This window comes from Pteronotus mesoamericanus, unplaced genomic scaffold (assembly GCF_021234165.1).
Source record: "Pteronotus mesoamericanus isolate MK-2021 breed Mesoamerican mustached bat unplaced genomic scaffold, CSHL_Meso_final scaffold_36, whole genome shotgun sequence".
NCBI classification, from domain to species: domain Eukaryota; kingdom Metazoa; phylum Chordata; class Mammalia; order Chiroptera; family Mormoopidae; genus Pteronotus; species Pteronotus mesoamericanus.
In genome coordinates this window covers 23,782,948-23,800,884 of record NW_026555313.1, presented here as the reverse complement: position 1 = coordinate 23,800,884, position 17,937 = coordinate 23,782,948, and the positions used below count along the sequence as shown (strand labels likewise).

The window sequence follows — 17,937 nt, the reverse complement described above, 5'->3', positions numbered from 1 at the left end:
TTCAGTTTTTTCCATAGATAGCTCTAGTAGTGCATAGTTGTCTTTAACGTCATTTGAAACAATTTTCCTAGATTGTATCATGACAGCTGTCATATCAAGGTGCATTTTAAAAACCTTATAAAAATTGGTGTTTTTGTGCAGCCATTTTAATATTGAAGGTGGAAGAAAATACAGAATGTTTTTGGCGTATTACACTTTATTATTTCAAGAGTGGCAAAAATGCAACAGAAATACAAAAAACAAGATTTGTGCAGTATATGGAGAAGGTGCTGTGACTGATCAAACATGTCAAAAGTAGTCTGTGAAATTCCTTGCACTACTGATGTTTTAACCAAATAATTCTTTGCTGTGGGGCTGTCTTATACATTGAAAAATGTTTAGCAGCACCCCTGGCCTCTACCCACTAGAAGCCAATGGCAGGAGATAGCTGACATACTCAAAAGATCCAAACCAGTAACGTTATTGGTAAAAATGAAAAATGTCTTTTACAGAAAAACTAAACAGGCTTTTTGGCCAACCCGATATATTCCCCATCATTACCAGAATCACTACTCTTAAAACTTTACATGGTCCTTTTGTGAGGCTGTCTTCCTTTCCAGTCCCCTCTCTCTCCAGGGCCTGCTATCCTCTTTGCTACAAAGTACCCCTTTTGCTTTGTTTACCGGCCTAGTTTCTTCCACCCAGTAACACTTTTGAACCTTACCTCTAATCACTTCTTTGATCCCTTGCCCACATAATATTGTCTACTCCTATTTTGAGCCTTTGTTATCGTTTCGTTGTTTTTATTGATTTTAGAGTGCGGAAGGGAGAGAAACACCAATTGGTTGTTCCACTTATTTATGCATTCACTGGCTGATTCTTCTACCGAACCCGCTACCTTGGCTTATCCAGATCACACACTAACTGAGCTACCCAGCCAGGGCTATTTTGAGCCTTTTAAATGAACCCTGCCTGATAGGCTTCTATCATTCCACTTATTTAGATCTTTCCTTGCCTCTGTACTGCAAGTAACTCTATGTTAGGTCCTGTGTTTTATTCATTTTAGCACCTGTCACAGTGCCTGGACCATAGCAGGAACTCAGTGAATGGCTGATGAAGAGAACTTTGTAAATTTCCTTCTGCAATAGGCACAGTGTTTGTTATAAAAATTAAACTTGGTCTTTTCATTTCATTTTTGACAGAGGGGAAGGAAGAAAAACATCAGTGTGGGGTTGTCTCTGACGTGCTCTCTACTGGAGACCTGGTCGGCAACCCAGGCATGTGCCCTGACTGGGAATCGAACCAGTGACCCTTTGGTTCATAGGCTGGCGCTCAATCCACTGAGCCACGCCAGCCAAGGCTAAACTTGGTCTTTTTAAAAGACCCAGAAATCAGAGCTACCTCAGAATATTCCCTTGACCTCTCCACAGCAGCAGAGACCCTAAGAATGGACACGGGTTACTGTGATATGGCTGGACTGGCCCAATTCTTATTTTGGAGGGTTTCAAACTCTTTGAGAATTTAATGAAAACCAGACCCTTTCCCCAGGAAAATGCAATCACACACGCAATTTTCCACCTTGGTTCCTTGACCCCCAGTACCTACCAGTGTCTAGGGTGTCCCAACCCACCCTCCACTGCCAGCTTCCTTCCCAGTACCACAGGTAAAGAACCCCCTACCCCAGAGACTCTGGGTTCTAATTGGAACTCAAAGTGTGTGGGCATGGTCTGGTGCTGTATTTTCCTGGTTAGCCCCACTCATCCATTCTAGAGTGCTGCCAAGCACTCATGGTCTATGCCTAAGATCTCCAGAGAAATGGTAGATGCTGAAAAGAAATGAAGGTTTCACCAATGGCAGGGAGGGCAAGCAGGAAACAAGGCAGTTAAAAACAGAAAACCCCAGGCACTAAAAGGGGTACAAGCCTGACTGTTCAGTTCCTCTTCTGGGTGGCTGTATCTCATTACATAGTTAACAGCCACCAAACATAAGGGAGAAGAAATGATTAACAGAAGAAGCATTTATTACCAAAAACAAGTGCCACACACACTCAGTGCCTCCAGCCCCATCCCTGAGGATAATATGAAGTCCTTAGCTTGGAGGAGGAAGCCTTTAGAGGAAAATGACTGGCTGGTTCACAATGCCTCAGCTGGCTATGATGAAAGGGCCATTGCAGGGACTAGTTATATGTCATCGCTGGGCTTGAGAAACCCTAACGATAAGAACGGGTGCAAGTTGACTAAGGATTTTAATCACTATTCCAGCATTTCTAGGGGTTGTGGTTAAGCCTGATACTAGCTCTCTCTACAAGCACACACATAACTAGGGTGTCCCCCTCAAAGAATCAAAACTCCTCAGGATCAAAACATGGACTGGCAGAAAAGGAAAATCCTTACACTCTGCTAACTGATGCAAGCCGGATCCAGAGTGGACCACACTGCTCTCAGCACCACTCCAAAAGGCATCCATTGGCAAGAGCTGCCCAAAGTGGCACTGCCACCAGCCTGGTTCAAACCCTAGAACCTAGGTTAGGAATGGTCAGGCTCTACTGCCTTCATACCATCTGGACTTCTGGCTCCTCAGCTATTCCCTGGAGCTTTTCCATGATGCACCCTGAGGGGGAATCAGGGGTTGGGGGGGACTCTCCCAGGGCTTCAGATAACACGTAGTAGACAATCTCTTGGGCACTGGTCTGATTCACCACATGGATGATGGGACTCGAGGTATCCTGAGAGGCTGAGAGGGCTGTCCCCTTACTACCTCTGCCCTTCTCTTCCTCTTCAGCTTCTTCCTGGGGTCCTGACTCCCCTGGCACTGTTTCCAGAATGATGCTCTGCAGGCTGCTCTCATTCAGTGACACTCCCAGGCCTGATCCCTCTTGTGGTTGCTGTAGCAGTTGCTGTGTCAGCTCTACACTTTCATAGCGAACTAGCTGGAGCCGCATGTAGCCATCTTCATGCTCCTTGTACCTGGTGAAGTAAAAGTGCAAAGGTAGCAAACATGGGCAGGGCACTACAGAAATGGCCAGGAGTGTGGCAAGTTAAGGGACAAACATAAGGAGTAGAAGCAGCCCTGCAATTCTAAGTGATGGGAGTTGAAGACAGAAAAGATCTTTTCAGAATATTAAGAGGAAAGCATCATTACTCAAAATGGAAATTTTTATGTAGTAATCAGAGGGGGAGATGAGAGAGGAAGGGGGAAAGAAATGAGAAATCATTTGTTGAGGGTGGGGGCACAAAGCTATGGATCTAGATCCTTAGGCTCTAGTTCTAGTTTTGGCTATAGGACTTTGGGCACCATTTATTTTGTTTGACACTGTGCCTTGGATTCAAACATCAGAAAAACAATCTTTGCCCCACTGCTATTCTTGGGGTTCCTTGAGCCTAAACGGAGATGGGACATCAAAGCACCATCAAATTCAGTAATTTTAACTTGTTGAAATAATATGGGGGAAAAAAATGTTGTGTAAATCTAAGCTGGGGAGGATGGGAGAGTTGAGACATACCGAAAACGGGGGTGCCCTGAGGGCCACTTGAACTGGTGCTTTTTGCGAAGATGCACAGTGAGGTTGTTGCCCCTTGTGAAGCATTTGTCACACACGTGACATTTGTACCTTGGCTCTGAGTACCCCTGATGGGGAGAGGAGGGAGAGTAAGGTCAGCTCTTCACCCTGGGCTCCCCAACACTTCTGCTAGCCCCTTCCCACCACCAGCTCCACTCACTTCATGTACTTTTCGGTAATGGGACTTGATGGAGCAGAGTGCTCTGGCACTGAAGCTGCAGTTCTCAAAATCACACCTGTAGGCTGGCTCCTTGCTATGGGTATCCAGGTGCTTCCGGAGGTCAATTAGATTCTTGCAGCTGCCAGAAGAGGTCAGGAGGGGTTGGAGGGCATGAGGTACCCTAGAACACGAGGTCTGTTATTTTTGGCCCTCGGTTCCCCTTACCTGTAGTCACAACAGTCGCATTTAAAGGGTCGGTCCTCGCTGTGGCGAAAGCGCATGTGGTTACGGAGGGAGGATGGCAGTGGACAGGTCATATCACACAAAGGGCACTTATAGTGATTCACTGGGAGAAGCAGAAAGGAGGCTGTGATCTGAGGGCCAGTGGAACCTTGGAGGGTGGGCAAGGAGGTTGGTGGCAGCCAGCTACTCACCGTGGTTACGCATGTGGTCCCGCAAAAGCCGCTCAGTGGCAAATCTCTTGGAACAGTGAGAGCACTGGAAGCGTTGCTCTGGGGTAGGGCAGGTGAAAGAAAGGGTGGACTGTAGGGAATGGAGGAGAGGTAGAGAGAAGGAGTCCCAGAGAGGGGAACCACCCAAGGAGACAACAGCAGTTTAGGGAACTATGGATGGACATAGTATCAAGGAAAAGAGCATAGGACTTTGCATCGAGAACCTGAATTAGAATCCCACTTTGACCACTTATTATCCATGCGGTTTCAAGTAAGTGATTTTAAGCTCTCTTGGGCCTTATGTTCTTCATCTGCAAAAAGGGGGATGAAAAGCCTACCTCATGAGGTTGTGAGGATTCACCGAGATAACTAATTAGGGCACATGGTAAGCCCTGAATAACAACGTCTAATAAATCTGAGTCAGCAAAGACTGGCAGATGACTGGGCCCTAAAGGGAGATGTAGCTACACTGCAGATACCTTCAGTGGCCCCCTCCCCTGGAAATATGACCCCAACCCAAACAGGCAGAACAACCTGCACCCATTCCCCTTCTTCTGATTGCTTACGATCCAATGAGGTCTGGCGACGGATGTGGTCTAAGAACTTGGTGTTGTTGGCAAACATGCCCCCACAGGTGGGGCAAGCCACCACCTTCTCCTGGGTATGGCTACGGAGGTGCTCACGAAGCTTACAGTGGTCCTTGAAGGTACAGGTACAACCTGGGAAGGAAGGCCCAGTTACGCTCCAGCAACAAACTTGTAAAGTAGGTTCTGGTACCCCCAAGTCTCTCCAGACAGCAGCCGACTTTGCCCTGCAGGACCCTTCCCTAGATGCTCTAGCCCCTCAGCAATCCCAGGGTTTCTTTAAAGACCAGAAGTTAAGGAGTGGTCCTACCTTTCCAGCCACACAGCACCACGTGGTTGTCTTTACCAACTGCTTTGTATTCACAGCACAGGCTGTGTGCTTCCACATGCCGATAGAACCACTCAGGATTGTCGAAGGAGCTCTGTGCCAGGAGCAACTTGGGGTAAGGATTGAGGGTGGGTGGAGGGACTCTTAACCTATGCGTCCAAAGGGGGCTTCTTAGCTTTCTCCCAAATTAACTTGATGGGGATGGGAACATTTGAGCAAGGGAACTACCCAGAAATAAAGGAGAAATACTACCAGGACTCTTGGGAACACAGGGGACTGCAGAAAGAGTCAAGGCATCTTGAGTTAAGATCCGCAACTTCTTTCCACCCCTATTACCAGCACCACCTGCTGACCTCACAGTGCTCCCACAGACACAGGAAGTGGTCAGGGATGTCAGGGATGATGTTCCGGCTATGGAAGTCCAGGATGCAGGGGCTGAGGTCAGCCTGGCTCTGCAGGGCCTGCAGCCCCCACTGTTTCAGCTTGGTGTGGTAGCAGTGGAAGTAGACATGGCGGACAAGATCAGCAGAATTGTCCAGAGAACAAAAGCCACACTCCTGCCACAAGCAAGAGAATTCTTCCTCTGTGGAAAGAAGTTTAGAAAGAAGAGTGATACTTTCCAATGTTCAGCTCTCCTTTCACCTGTGGCACTTAACAGTAAGTGAGGAGGCTGGAGTCTGATCAAATTACCAGGAGTTCATTCAGCAAATACCAGTGCTGGGGATGTAATGAGTAAAGAGTCCCAGTCTTTGCCCTCACATAGCTTTCAGCCAGGGAGATAAAAAAACATGAATCAAACAATCACATGTATAAATATAAAACTATCACCAGCTGTACCAGTTTTAAGTATTATGGGGGGGGGGGGATATGAGGGTGGTGCACATAGTACTACAAAATAAACAGAATTAATTTGAGGTAAACAGATGTCTTTAAGTGCCTGCGTTGAGATCAGAAAGATGAGCACCTATAAACTAGGTGGGGAAGTGTGGTCTGTGCAAGATCCAGTGCCAGAAACTCAGAGGTGGCAGGTATGACAGGTATGCACTACCCCGGCCGAGTTTCCACTATTCCCTAAGGAAGATGCTGCCTCACAACCTAACTACAAATCCTCCTTTTCCCCATATTCTCCTCAAGATCTGTCTTCTCCAGGAAGGTCCAACAACTATTCCAATCCACTTCCTATCTCTACCATCTCTCTCCAGGCACCGTATTTTCAATGTTTTTTACGGGTTTACTTGTTTTGAAAAGTAGGTACTTTTAAAAATAGAATAATCCCCTAACTTCTCTTTTGTGTAAGTATCGTTACTTTTGAAACTGTTAGTTATATTGTTCAGTCACTAGATTTCAAGCAGAATTTGAAGAGAGCTGTCTCTATACTTTCTATAGGACAGTTTTTCAAACTGTGTTGTGACCTATTAGTGGGTTGCAAAATCAATTTAGGGGACTGCAAACGACTTTTTCCTTTTTAATGAAAGAATAAGATGCTTCAAAGTGCATTTAATAAAAGGCAAATATTTTTTCAAGTATTTTTTTAACTTTTGTGAACAGGGTTGTGATATAAAATGTCTTCCTAACTGGTGATCACAGTAAAGAGAAACAGAGAAAGAAACACTACCAGGGAGTATAAAAAAGCAGGTTGCAAACATCTCGTACAACATAAAAATAAAACCCGGCATGAAGATCAGCTGCTATCACAAACAATACTGTGACTCTCCAGACCAGGAAGTTCAAGACCGACAGACTACCTCAGTGGAAACAAACAGTCATTGACACCCTTCACCGTGGGAAAGCAACCTAAGACAGAAATTCAGGAAAAACTAGCCACCAGATGTCATCTTTGTGTTGGGTTTTAGAACCCATTTTGGTGGTGTCAAGACAACTGGCTTTGGCATGACTTATGATTCCTCAAATTGCACAGAGAAAAGTGAATCCAAACATAGATGTGCAAGACATGACCTATATGAGATGAAGACCTCAAGAAAACAAAGAAAGGCATCCAAGAACAGAATGAAGACAGTCAAGGGACAGCAAAGGTCAATGTTGATGCTGTGAAAAGTGAGCTTGAGGTTGGACAGTAGAAGGAGTATGATTCTTTAGTAACTTTATCTGTGCTGATTATGCAGATTTTCATGAGAGGATTAACAAACTAAGGAACTTTTAAGTGTCTGGTTGTTAGAAATAAAAACAAAACAAAACAAAAAACCCCCAGCCCAGGCTAGTGTGGCTGAGTGGACTGAGCGCCACCCTGCAAACCAAGGGGTCGCCAGTTTGATTCCCTGTCAGGACACATGCCTGGGTTGCAGGTTAGGTCCCCAGTGGGGGGCACATGAGAGGCAACCACACATTGGTGTTTCTCTCCCCTCTCTTTCTCCCTCCCTTCCCCTGTCTCTACAATAAATAAAATCTTTAAAATCATAGTTATCTAATTTATGTATATACATGTAGAGAGACGTCAAAAAGAATGTTCATTAAAGTACTGTCAGTAACTGTCTTTTGATAGGAATAGTTGCAGATTCATTTTAAAAATCCTTGTTGAAGTTTTCTATAAGGAGCCTACAACATTTCTTTTTTTTTTTTTTTATTGTATTTATTTTTAGACAGAGGGGAAAGGAGGGAAAAACAGAGGGAAAGAAGCATCAATGTGTGGTTGCTTCTCATGCACCCCCCCACCAGAGACCTGGCCCACAACCCAGGCATATCCCCTGAACAGGAATCAAACCAGCGATCGTTCAGTTTGCAGGCAGGTGCTCAATCCACTGAGCCATACCAGCCAGGGCGCTATAACGTTTCTATAAACAAAAAAAAAGAACAATTAAGAAATGAAACCATCATTCTCCCAGACTGCCTTTTCCCTCTCCAGAAAGGAAAGTCAGATTTTCCACCTTCCCTTGAGCTCTTTCTCCTGCTCCCTTACCCAGAGGATCCTCCTCCTCTTCCTCTTCCTCCTCTGAGCTATGCAGGTACTTCTGCAGGTGCTGAGTGACATGCTCGCAGAACTCCTCCATGGCAGAGCACACAAAGGAGCAGGACCCCCACTCACACTGTAGCCCCAGTTTCTCCTTTCGGGGAACTTTCCCAGAGGGCGGCATGGCCTTCACCCTAGAACAGGAGGAAGAAATCCACAGCTGCATGGATTATACCCAACTGTGGCTGGCGGTAAATACCTGGGCAGGCAGCCTACCTAGAACCAGCAGAGGTTCCTCCAGTAACCTGTGTGAAATGCTGTGCTTTTTCAATAAGGATGGAGTAACAGTTCTGCAAAACCCTGGAAGCTGTCTGGTGGTTTTGGGAGAGGAGAGCACACACTCACATTATTTAGCATGTGCCAGGCACTGAGCGAAGCATGTGAACAGACATTTTCTCATAAAGCTTCAAAACAACCTACCAAAGACTTATCCATATGGGAGGCAGAACAAAGGTCAGGTTCAAAGAGGTGGCTTTGGAGAAGAACCAGAGTTCAAATCCAGAGTCCTGGCTCCACCATCTACTAGCTGTGTGACCTTAGCCAATTAACTTAATCCTTCTACCCCTGAACATAGTCAGCTTCAAAATGAAGCACCAAGACCTTTTGTTTTTAATTGCATACTTACTACATGCCAAGCACCATACTAAACACTTTATTTACATTGTTATCACCCTATGTGGTAAGCACTATTTTAACTTTAAATGCCTCAGTTTCCCAAGTAGCATGGGAACAATTATGCCTATCTCATTAAATTTATGGACCAAAATACATAATGGATATTAAAATACTTAAGCATAACACACTGCTAGAATTCAACAAATGTTAGCTATTCGTATCCTGGCTCCTTAAGGTGAGATTATCTAATCCTACAAAAAAAGGTCAACAAAAGGGCAACCCGAGTGATCTGTAACACTTCTTTTCATCAGGAATCACAATAAGAAGCAATCAGTAAATAGTTAAGAGTATACATAATAACCCAAAGCACCGAATGAACCCTGAATGGTGTTCAAGAATAAGGCGGCGGGGGACCCAGGTTCTGAACCTCCTAAAGACTCACAATTTGGCTGAAGAGGTAAGACTCTGACGTGTGAAGACAACCACCAATATAAAGCGCCCGATGAGGGAAATCAGGACAGAAATGCCTGTGGGCAGGCAAAACGGAAAGGCTTGCCAGGACCTGGCCCCTGGAAGGACGCGTAGAGTTCGGAGAGAAGGAGGGAGATCGTCCCGGCGAGTAAAACTTCTTCCTCGCAGCCCCTCAGGATTCCCGGGTTCTTTCCACCCAAGGCATGGCGGTGACAGAGTCGCAGCGGCAGCGAAGACCCAGAGGGGAAAGCAGGGAGGTTCGAGTCAGGGTTAGGGGTCCGGGACGCAGCGGGTGACAGGCCGACCAGCGCGGTCGAGCTGCAAGAGGAAGCCTCGCTGAGACTGCTCGGTAAGAGCCTGGCCTTGAAGACAGCCCAAGACTCAATCCCGGACGCTGCCCCGCCAAGCCCTAAGCTCCAGTTTACCAGCGTTAAGTCTCGCCAGTTCTCTGGCCACCTCGGGCCATTTCCGGAAGGTTGCTTGAGCGACATCCAGAGACAGCCAATCGCCGCTCTTGTATCCTTCTAACAGCCGATGGCTGCTGCAGCTGACAGAACAAGTGGGAGCCAAAACACGGAAGGGGCGGGAGTAAGGGGCGACGGGTTGCCAGGAAAGGTGGTCCTGCGGAAGCCGCCAGGTTCCAGGCAAAGCGCAGGCAGGGAGCCGGAGCCGAATTGCCCCAACTGCGCATGCTCAGCGCTCGGCTCACAATGGACCTGCGCGAGGCTCCGGCTGTGTGCGCAGTGGGGTCTTCCTCCTCCTTTAGCTCGCTGTGTTAGCTGGCTGTGTAAGCATCGAGAAAGTGGTGTGCGAAGCTGGGTCCCCAGTGCTGCCAGCCCTGCTCAGCCTAAACTTCATACCATCTCTGTCCTTCATCTTCTCTTAAATATAGGTATTCCTTTGCCAGCCTGTCTATGTCCCAACAACTCTGCATCCTGTGCTACCAGGCTCAGTGAACAACCATGTTGTTCTTAGTGAACATCCATTCATTCACTGCTTCAAGTCAGAAACCGGGCAGTCATCCCTGATTCCTCCCTCACTGGTGACATCCAATTCATTATTAAGTCCTGTGAATTCTACCTTCCTAAACACCGGATCTCTCAAATTCATTCCCACTCTTCATCTACTCCGTTCCTCTCTAATTTAAATGAACTAGAATGTTCCCAGCCTAATGTACATACTAACCTAACTGGTTCCTCTCCGTGCACTCTTGCTTCCCACCAAACCAGCAATTTTCAACTGGTGTGCTGCAAGAATTTTTAAAACGTGCATTACTGGACTATTTAGTCAGGGATATTAACCTCTTTTCCCTTAGATTTAAAAAAAAAAAAAAAAAAAGGCAACAGCCGCCCTGGCTGGGTAGCTTTTTTGGAGGATCAACCCAATACATAGAGATTGCAGTTCAATCCCCAGTAAGGGAACATACAAGAAGCAACCAGTCCGTGGTTGGTGTGGCTCAATGGATTTAGTACCAGCCTGTGAACCAAAGGATCTCTGGTTTGAGTCCCAGTCTAAGCCGTATGCCTGGGTTCACAGCCAGGCCCCCAGTAGGGGGCGTGTGAAAGGGAACCACACATTGATGTTTCTCTCCCTCTTTCTTCCTTACCCTCTCTAAAAATAAACAAATAAAATCTTAAAAAAAAAAAAAAAAAAAGCAGCAGCAACCAGTGACTGCACAAATAAGTGGAGCAACAAATAGATGTTTTCTCTTTCTCCCCCTTCCTCTCTCTTAAAAAAAAAAATCATTAAAAAATGACAACAGCCAACACAAGAGCTATCTGGTGTGAATGAATCAAAATTAAACCTGTTTTTTTTGGTCAGATCAGCAAAAAAATATAATACATTTTTTGGTGTGCCACAGAAATTTAGTAATTAAGTTTATGTGTGCCATGAAATAAAAAAAGATTGAAAATCACTGCTCCAAATAATTCTTGATAGAGCACTCAAAGTGATCTTTATAAAGAGCAAATCTACTTTGAACACTCAAAGGCATTCTGTTGATGTCAGGGCAAAACCCCAAAACCATACTGAGGCTTTCTAGACCCTTCAATGTCTAGGTTCTCCAGCTGCGTCTTGAGTCTTTCTCTAACTCACCTCCTGCTCTCCAGCTCCAAATTTCCTTGTTTCTCCAACACACCTAGCTAGTCGCCTCTTACCTCTCCTGCCTTGTAATTGCTGTGTCCTCTCCCTGAAACAATTTCTACTCCTCCCCTTCCCACATGTACTTCTCTGATGCTTATTCATTTTTTTTAAATTGATTTTGGAGAGAGAGAAACATTGATTTGTTGCTTCATTTATTTATGCATTCATTAGTTGCTTCTTGAAGATTGAACCTGTAACTTTGGCATATCCAGACAACACTCTAATCAACTGAGCCACATGGCCAGGGCCCTACTCCTTTTTCTGGTCTCAATGAAGATTCTTCTTTTTTTATACATAATTTCTATTTTGTCTTTAAAAAAAATTTTTTTTATTTGCTTTTAGAGAGAGAGGCAGGGAGGGAGGAAGAGAGGGAGAGAAACTTCTATGTGAGAAACATCTCTTGGAACTTGCAACCGAGGCATTTGCATTGACAGATAATTGAACCAGTGACCCCTTGCTTTGCAGTGCAAAGCCCAACAATCTGAGTCACAGTGGCCAGGACAATGAAGATGCTTCTTTTTCCAAGAAGTTATCCTTGACATTACTTTCCTGTATTTCACCATTACTGCTCTAGTTGTTAATCCTACAACAGTCAATCTAGACACCAAGGAAGTCTCTGACCATTGGCCAAGGTGGCAGGCGGAGGTTCTTACATTGAGCAGGCTGAAAGCTAGAAACATAACTGGACTGGGCCCAAGTGCGAGTGAAAGCTAAAAAGATAAATGGTTTGGGAGGAGGAAAAAACATCCCCTCTCTCTTCCTATAAGAACTGTGGATTTAAGCAGGAAGATTAATATGGTCTTTGAGACAGGAGGAGTCCACTGTTTCCTAGGCCATGTAGCACCTGAATAACCTCTTCCCTTTTGCACAAGCACCTGCCTCACAAATTTGGCTTTTGTGGCAACGGGCAGCCAAACCTCCATTTGTTCTTTTTGTTTGGTAACAGTTTTGGAGACTCGAGAAGGGACAACATGGACCTTAGTAAGTCCTAGAGGGTTCAGACTAGGGTCCCAGCTGCTTGTGGCAGGCCAACCCTGGGAGACTGGGACGATGGCGATTTCCCAGCATCTACCAAGAGCTTTTCTGGAGGAGATTCCCTGCATTCCTGTTCAAGGCACCAGCCACTGGAAATGCCTGGCTGGTGAAAGAAAACAGGTCTATGGAGGAGATGGACTCCAACACTGGTAAGTTGAACTGGTATGCACACTGGGCATCCTCTATCCCTGCCACTTGGGCCTTGTGCCATTTGAGTTTTGTGCCACTTGAGTCCAGTTAGGATCATTTGCAGTACCGGTTGGCAGACTATCCCTGCTGCTTGGGCTTTGTGGCAGTTGGATCTAGTCAGGACCATTTGCAGTATCAGATGGTAGGCTATTCCTACCACTTGGGCTTCGTATCATTTGGGTCCGATTGGGACTGCTTGCAGTATCACGTAGCAGGAGGTAAGACACTAAGACTTCCTCATGAGCACTCATTTGGATTAATGGAATTGTGGATTCAAGTTTTGTTTATACGTTCCCACTTTGTCTGGGGTCCAGTGATGGTTATGGTTTTTGTATTTTCATGCCATCAGGGGTTTCTCTGTTTGACTCCTAAAGGGAGCCCACTGGGCTGAATTTTAGCAGATTGGTCCACGTACAACTATTATCCAATGTCTAAGAAGGAATTGGTTTTCTATTGTAACACTGCTTGGCCTTTGTATACTTTAGACTATGGGAGGAAATGGTCCCTAAATGGTTCCCTAAATTACTACACCATTATACAATTGGAATTGTTATGCCAAAGGTCAGGGAAATGGGACAAAGTCCCTTTTGTCCAGGTATTTATGTCTTTACACAATAAGGATTTGGCAAAGAAAGGAAACCAACTAATGACTCAGAAGGAAATTGGATTCAAAACCCCTACCTGATAGTAAGACTCAGAAAGAAAAGGAAAATGAGGAAATGAGTCTCTTTAATGCCCCGAACCCAGGGAACCCAGGATTAGCAACAGAAAGGTTTCCCCTACCATCACCCCTGCTGCTAGATACCCCTGAAATAAGGCCCAGAGGGGCAACAGCCCCACCCCTATATGAAGGAATGGTCTCCCCCTCAAAGACCCAGAAGGGCACCCAATTTGGCCAGGGAGCATCCCTATCTGGAGCAGGACAATTCCCTCTGAGGCAATATACTATAGGTGAAATAAACCAGGAAGTACAGCCCATTGGCTACTATTGGACCCATACTCCATTTTCCACTTCAGATTTACTGAATTGGAAGAATTCCAACTTTTCATATAGGGAGAATCCTCAGAAAATGGCAAATGTGATCACCTCCATTTTTGCCATTCATCATCCAAACTGGGCAAATGTACAGGCTCTCCTTTACATCTTGCTACGAGCAGAGGAAAGGCAGCTAGTTAAAAATTAGGCTAATGAAGAGGCTCAGTGCCTCTACCAAGAGAATCGCAACAGAATGCACAACCCAACCGGGGTGATTCCTTTGACAGAGCCCAATGGGGACCTAAATAGTGGGGACCTAGCCTTCCTAGAACATTACAAAAGGTGCATATTGGAAGGGCTTAAAAAAGGGGTGCCTAATCAAGACAGCCTGAATATGATACAGGCCGTTTGACAGAAACAAATGAAGATCCTTCTGAATTTTTAGAAAGGATCTATCAGGCCTATGGAAAGCACACTGATGCTGTCCCACAGGCACCGGAAAATGTCCAGATGGTAAACATGACTTTTAATGAGCAAAGTGCCCCGCATAGCAGAAAGAAACCCCAGCATTTAGATGGGGCATTGGGAATGAATGTCCTAGCTGGTGGATATAACCTTTAAAATTTACCATGACTGAGAAACATGAGGAAGGAAGTTAAAACAGACTACTGTTTTCTTAGAAACAGTGTGGGGAAACCAGAAGGACAGGTGTGATACGAAAGGAAATGGGAAAGACCCACCAGGTGCCAATCAATGCACCTATTGCAAAGAGGAAGGCCACGGAGAAAAGACTGCCAGGAACTCAAAAAGAAAAATAGAAAGGAACCATACCAGGCCCTAACTCCATAGGATCAGAAAGGAGGGCACTGGCTGATGGCAGAGGCACATGGGAAAATATCAGGCCATTTTATTAGACAACCCAAATGTTACCTTACAAATCACCACTACCTTAAACCAAGCCACTCTACCCCTGGACTCTGAGGGAGGCTCAGACATCCAGCATGATTTCTTGGAAATCATTGACCAGGTTTACTTCAGGAGACTGGATGTATTGGACCAGCCACTGACAGAACCCGATGGGGAATTATATACAGATCGGAGCAGCTCCATGGAGAACAGTCAGTAACAAGCTGGGTACATAGTAGTCACTACAGACAAGGTAATATTATAGAAGCCCAAGCCCTTGCCATAGGAACCTCAGAACTAACAGCTGAACTGAGAGCCCTCATCAGGGTCTTAGAATTATCCCTTCGGAAGAATGTTAACATCCACAAAAGTGCCTTCTGGTAGTCCATGCCCAAGGAGCCATATGAAAACAAAGAGGGCCCTCAATCTTGGGGAATAAGGACATTAACATGATAAAGAGATTTTTAAATTGCAAGAGACAGTGAATCTACTGAACCAGATTACCATAATGCATTGCCCAGGACACCAGAAAAACAGTTCCCAAACAAACCAGATAAATCAAACTGCCAAGAAAGTGGCAAGACAAGCAGCAAGGAAGCAGCAAGAGGGCCACCACTTCTTGGGGCTTTAATTCCACACATGGACTTGTCAGAAATTAAACCCCATTACACAGAACAAGATGAGGAATAGGCACATGAATGAGGATTCTCCAACACTGACCTGACCCTAATTCAGCATGGAAGATCAACCCACATGTTATGATCTTATTCCCTAAAGTTCTAGTATATCCCATCCTCAAAAACCTATGTGAAGGGACATATTATGGAAGGAGGTCCTTTAATGGACCTCATTAGACTATATTTGATGGGCCCTCATTTACAAAGAACCATCAGAATATTATCCAAGCCAGTCAGATATGCACCAAAAACAATCCTAAGACAGAACATGCCCCAACAGGAAAAAAAGTACAACATAAAGGGATATGCCCACTTAAGGACTGGCAAGTTGACTTTACACAGATGCCTAAAACCACAGGAAACTTTAAATTTTTGTTAGTTTTTTTGTAGACAGTTTTTCTGGATGCATAGAGGCATACCCCACTAGAACTGAGAAGGCAACTGAGGTAGCAAAACTTCTACTAAAAGAAATAATCTGGCAAGATGGCAGCATAGGCAGATACAGCTTGCCTCTTCACACAAGCACATCAAACTTACAACTAAAATATAGAACAACCATCACTCAGAACCAGAAATTTAGTTGAATGGAAGTCTGACAATTACAGAATTAAAGAAGCCACATCCATCCAGACTGGTAGGAGGAGCACAGACATGGAACGGGCTGGTTCCACTTCCACGTGTGGTGGATAAAAATTCAGAAGAAATATCTTGGGAGCGAGGAATCCCAGCCTCACACCAGGCCCCACAGCCCAGGGTTCCGAGTGCCAGGAAGATAAGTCCCCACAACTTCAACTTGGCTAACACTGTTTGACCTGCCTTGTGGATCCCCAGAGACTTACTGACCCCACCCAACTCACTGGCTGACCAAGCTGCTTTCCCATATGAATGGCTGGTCTTGGCTTATGCTTCACAACTTCCTAACTCCTATCAACAAGCAACAGCTGGCCTCAGTAAGCCCCAGGCCTGGTACTAGCAGCGACCAGCTTAGATTCACAGCTTGGCTTCATGTGGGAATCTCCAAACCCAGGATAAGTAGCAGCCATCTCAGATTGCTTTATAGCTCGGGTGGGGTGCCCCAGGCAAAACACAGGTGGGGACTGAACTTGGACTGCACCATACAGGAAACCCCAGGGCCAGCGCACCCAGTGGACAGCCACAGACCACACTGGAGCACCACCACCCTGCCAGTGCACAGCTGATCCTCCATGGAGGGGGCAGTGATTGGTTGTCAGTGGTCACAGCCAGTCCTTAAAGCTGACTGACCTGGTAAATCCCAAGCATTGACCTAGCAACAGCAACCAAAGCTCAACTATAAGAGGAGGGTGTACTCAGCCCACAAGAAGGGTGCACCTCGAGTACCCAGCTTGGGTGATAGGGGAGGCTGTGCCACTGGACCTTACAGATCACCTACTACATTAGGCCACACTACTAAGACATGGAGTCAAAGTAGCTCTACTTAATACATAGAAACAAATACGGGTAGGCTGCCAAAATGAGGAGATGGCCCAAATGAAAGAACAGATCAAAACTCCAGAAAGAGAACTAAGCAAAATGGAGATAAGCAATCTATTAGATGCAGAGTTCAAAATGCTAGTTATAAGGATGCTCAAGTTGTACTTGAACAACAATTTTTAAAAATTATATTAAGAAAAAGGATGTTCATGAAACTTAGTGAGGACCTCAACAGCATAAAAAAGATCCAGCCAGAAATGAAGCATACACTAATTGAAATAAAGAATAATTTACAGGGAAACAACAGTAGAGTGGATGAAGTGGAGAATCAAATCAATGATTTGGAACATAAGGAAGCAAAAACCACCAATCAACAACAAGAAGTGCCAGCCTGCAAACCAAAGCATCCCTGGTTCAATTCCCAGTCAGGGCACATGCCTGGGTTTTAGGCCAGGTCCCTGGTAGGGAGCACGTGAGAGGCAACCACACATTGATGTTCCTCAACCTCCTTTTCTCCCTCCCTTCTCCTCTCTCTAAAAATAAATAAATAAAATCTTTAAAAAAAAAAAAAAAGAAGAAAAAAGTATTTAAAAAAATGAGGATAGTGTAAGCAGCCTCTGGGACAACCTCAAGCATTCCAACATTCGCATAATAGGGGTGCCAGAAAGAGAAGAAAAGGGCAAGATGTTGGAAATCTATTTGAAAAAATAACGAAAGAAAACTTCCCTAATTTGGTGAAGGATATAGACATGCAAGTCCAGGAAGCACAGAGAGTCCCAGACAAGATGGATGCAAACAGGCCCACTCAAAGACACATCATAATTAAAATGGCAAAGGTTAAAGAAAGAGAGAATCTTAAAAGCAGCATGAGAAAAGAAGTTAGTTATGTACAGGGGAGTTCCCATAAGATGGTCAGCTGATTTCTCAAAAGAAACTTTGAAGGCTAGAAAGAATGGCAAGAAATACTCAAGGTCATGAAAAGCATGGAACTACAGCCAAGATTGTTCTATCCACCAAAGCTATCATTTAGAATTGAAGGGCAGATAAAGAGCTTCCCAGACAAAAAACCCCCCAAAAAACAAAAAACCAAAACCTGAAGTTCACCATCACCAAATCATTATTATATGAAATGTTACAGGGGCTTATTTAAGAAAAAGAAGACCAGAACTATGAACATAAAATGGCAAAAAAAAAAAAAATACATCTATCTATCAACAATTGAATCTAAAAATCAATCTAAGAGAACAAGAAGAACAGAGACAGAATCATTGATATGGAGAGCTATTTGATGGCTGCCTGATGGGTGAGGGTTTGGGGGAATATGAGAAGAGGTGAAGGGATTAAGAAGTACAAATAAGTAGTTACAGAATAACCATGGAGATGTAAAGTACAGTATAGGAAATGGAGTAGCCAAAAAACTTATATGCATGACCCATAGACATGAACA

At 44.9% G+C, this 17,937-nt stretch overlaps 1 protein-coding gene across 1 annotated transcript; it reads right to left on the bottom strand.

The window, feature by feature from the left end:
- Nucleotides 1–187: 187 nt before the first annotated feature.
- On the bottom strand, nt 188–9,562 carry HINFP (histone H4 transcription factor). The gene is made up of 10 exons (XM_054592398.1): nt 9,085–9,562; nt 7,977–8,161; nt 5,416–5,645; nt 5,045–5,156; nt 4,717–4,869; nt 4,133–4,210; nt 3,924–4,044; nt 3,699–3,837; nt 3,482–3,606; nt 188–2,945 (listed from the first exon to the last, which is right to left on the bottom strand). Exons 2-10 carry the CDS (start codon nt 8,149–8,151, stop codon nt 2,531–2,533), a joined length of 1,548 nt encoding a protein of 515 aa, XP_054448373.1. The 5' UTR covers nt 8,152–8,161; nt 9,085–9,562; the 3' UTR covers nt 188–2,530.
- Between the last annotated feature and the right edge of the window lie 8,375 nt (nt 9,563–17,937).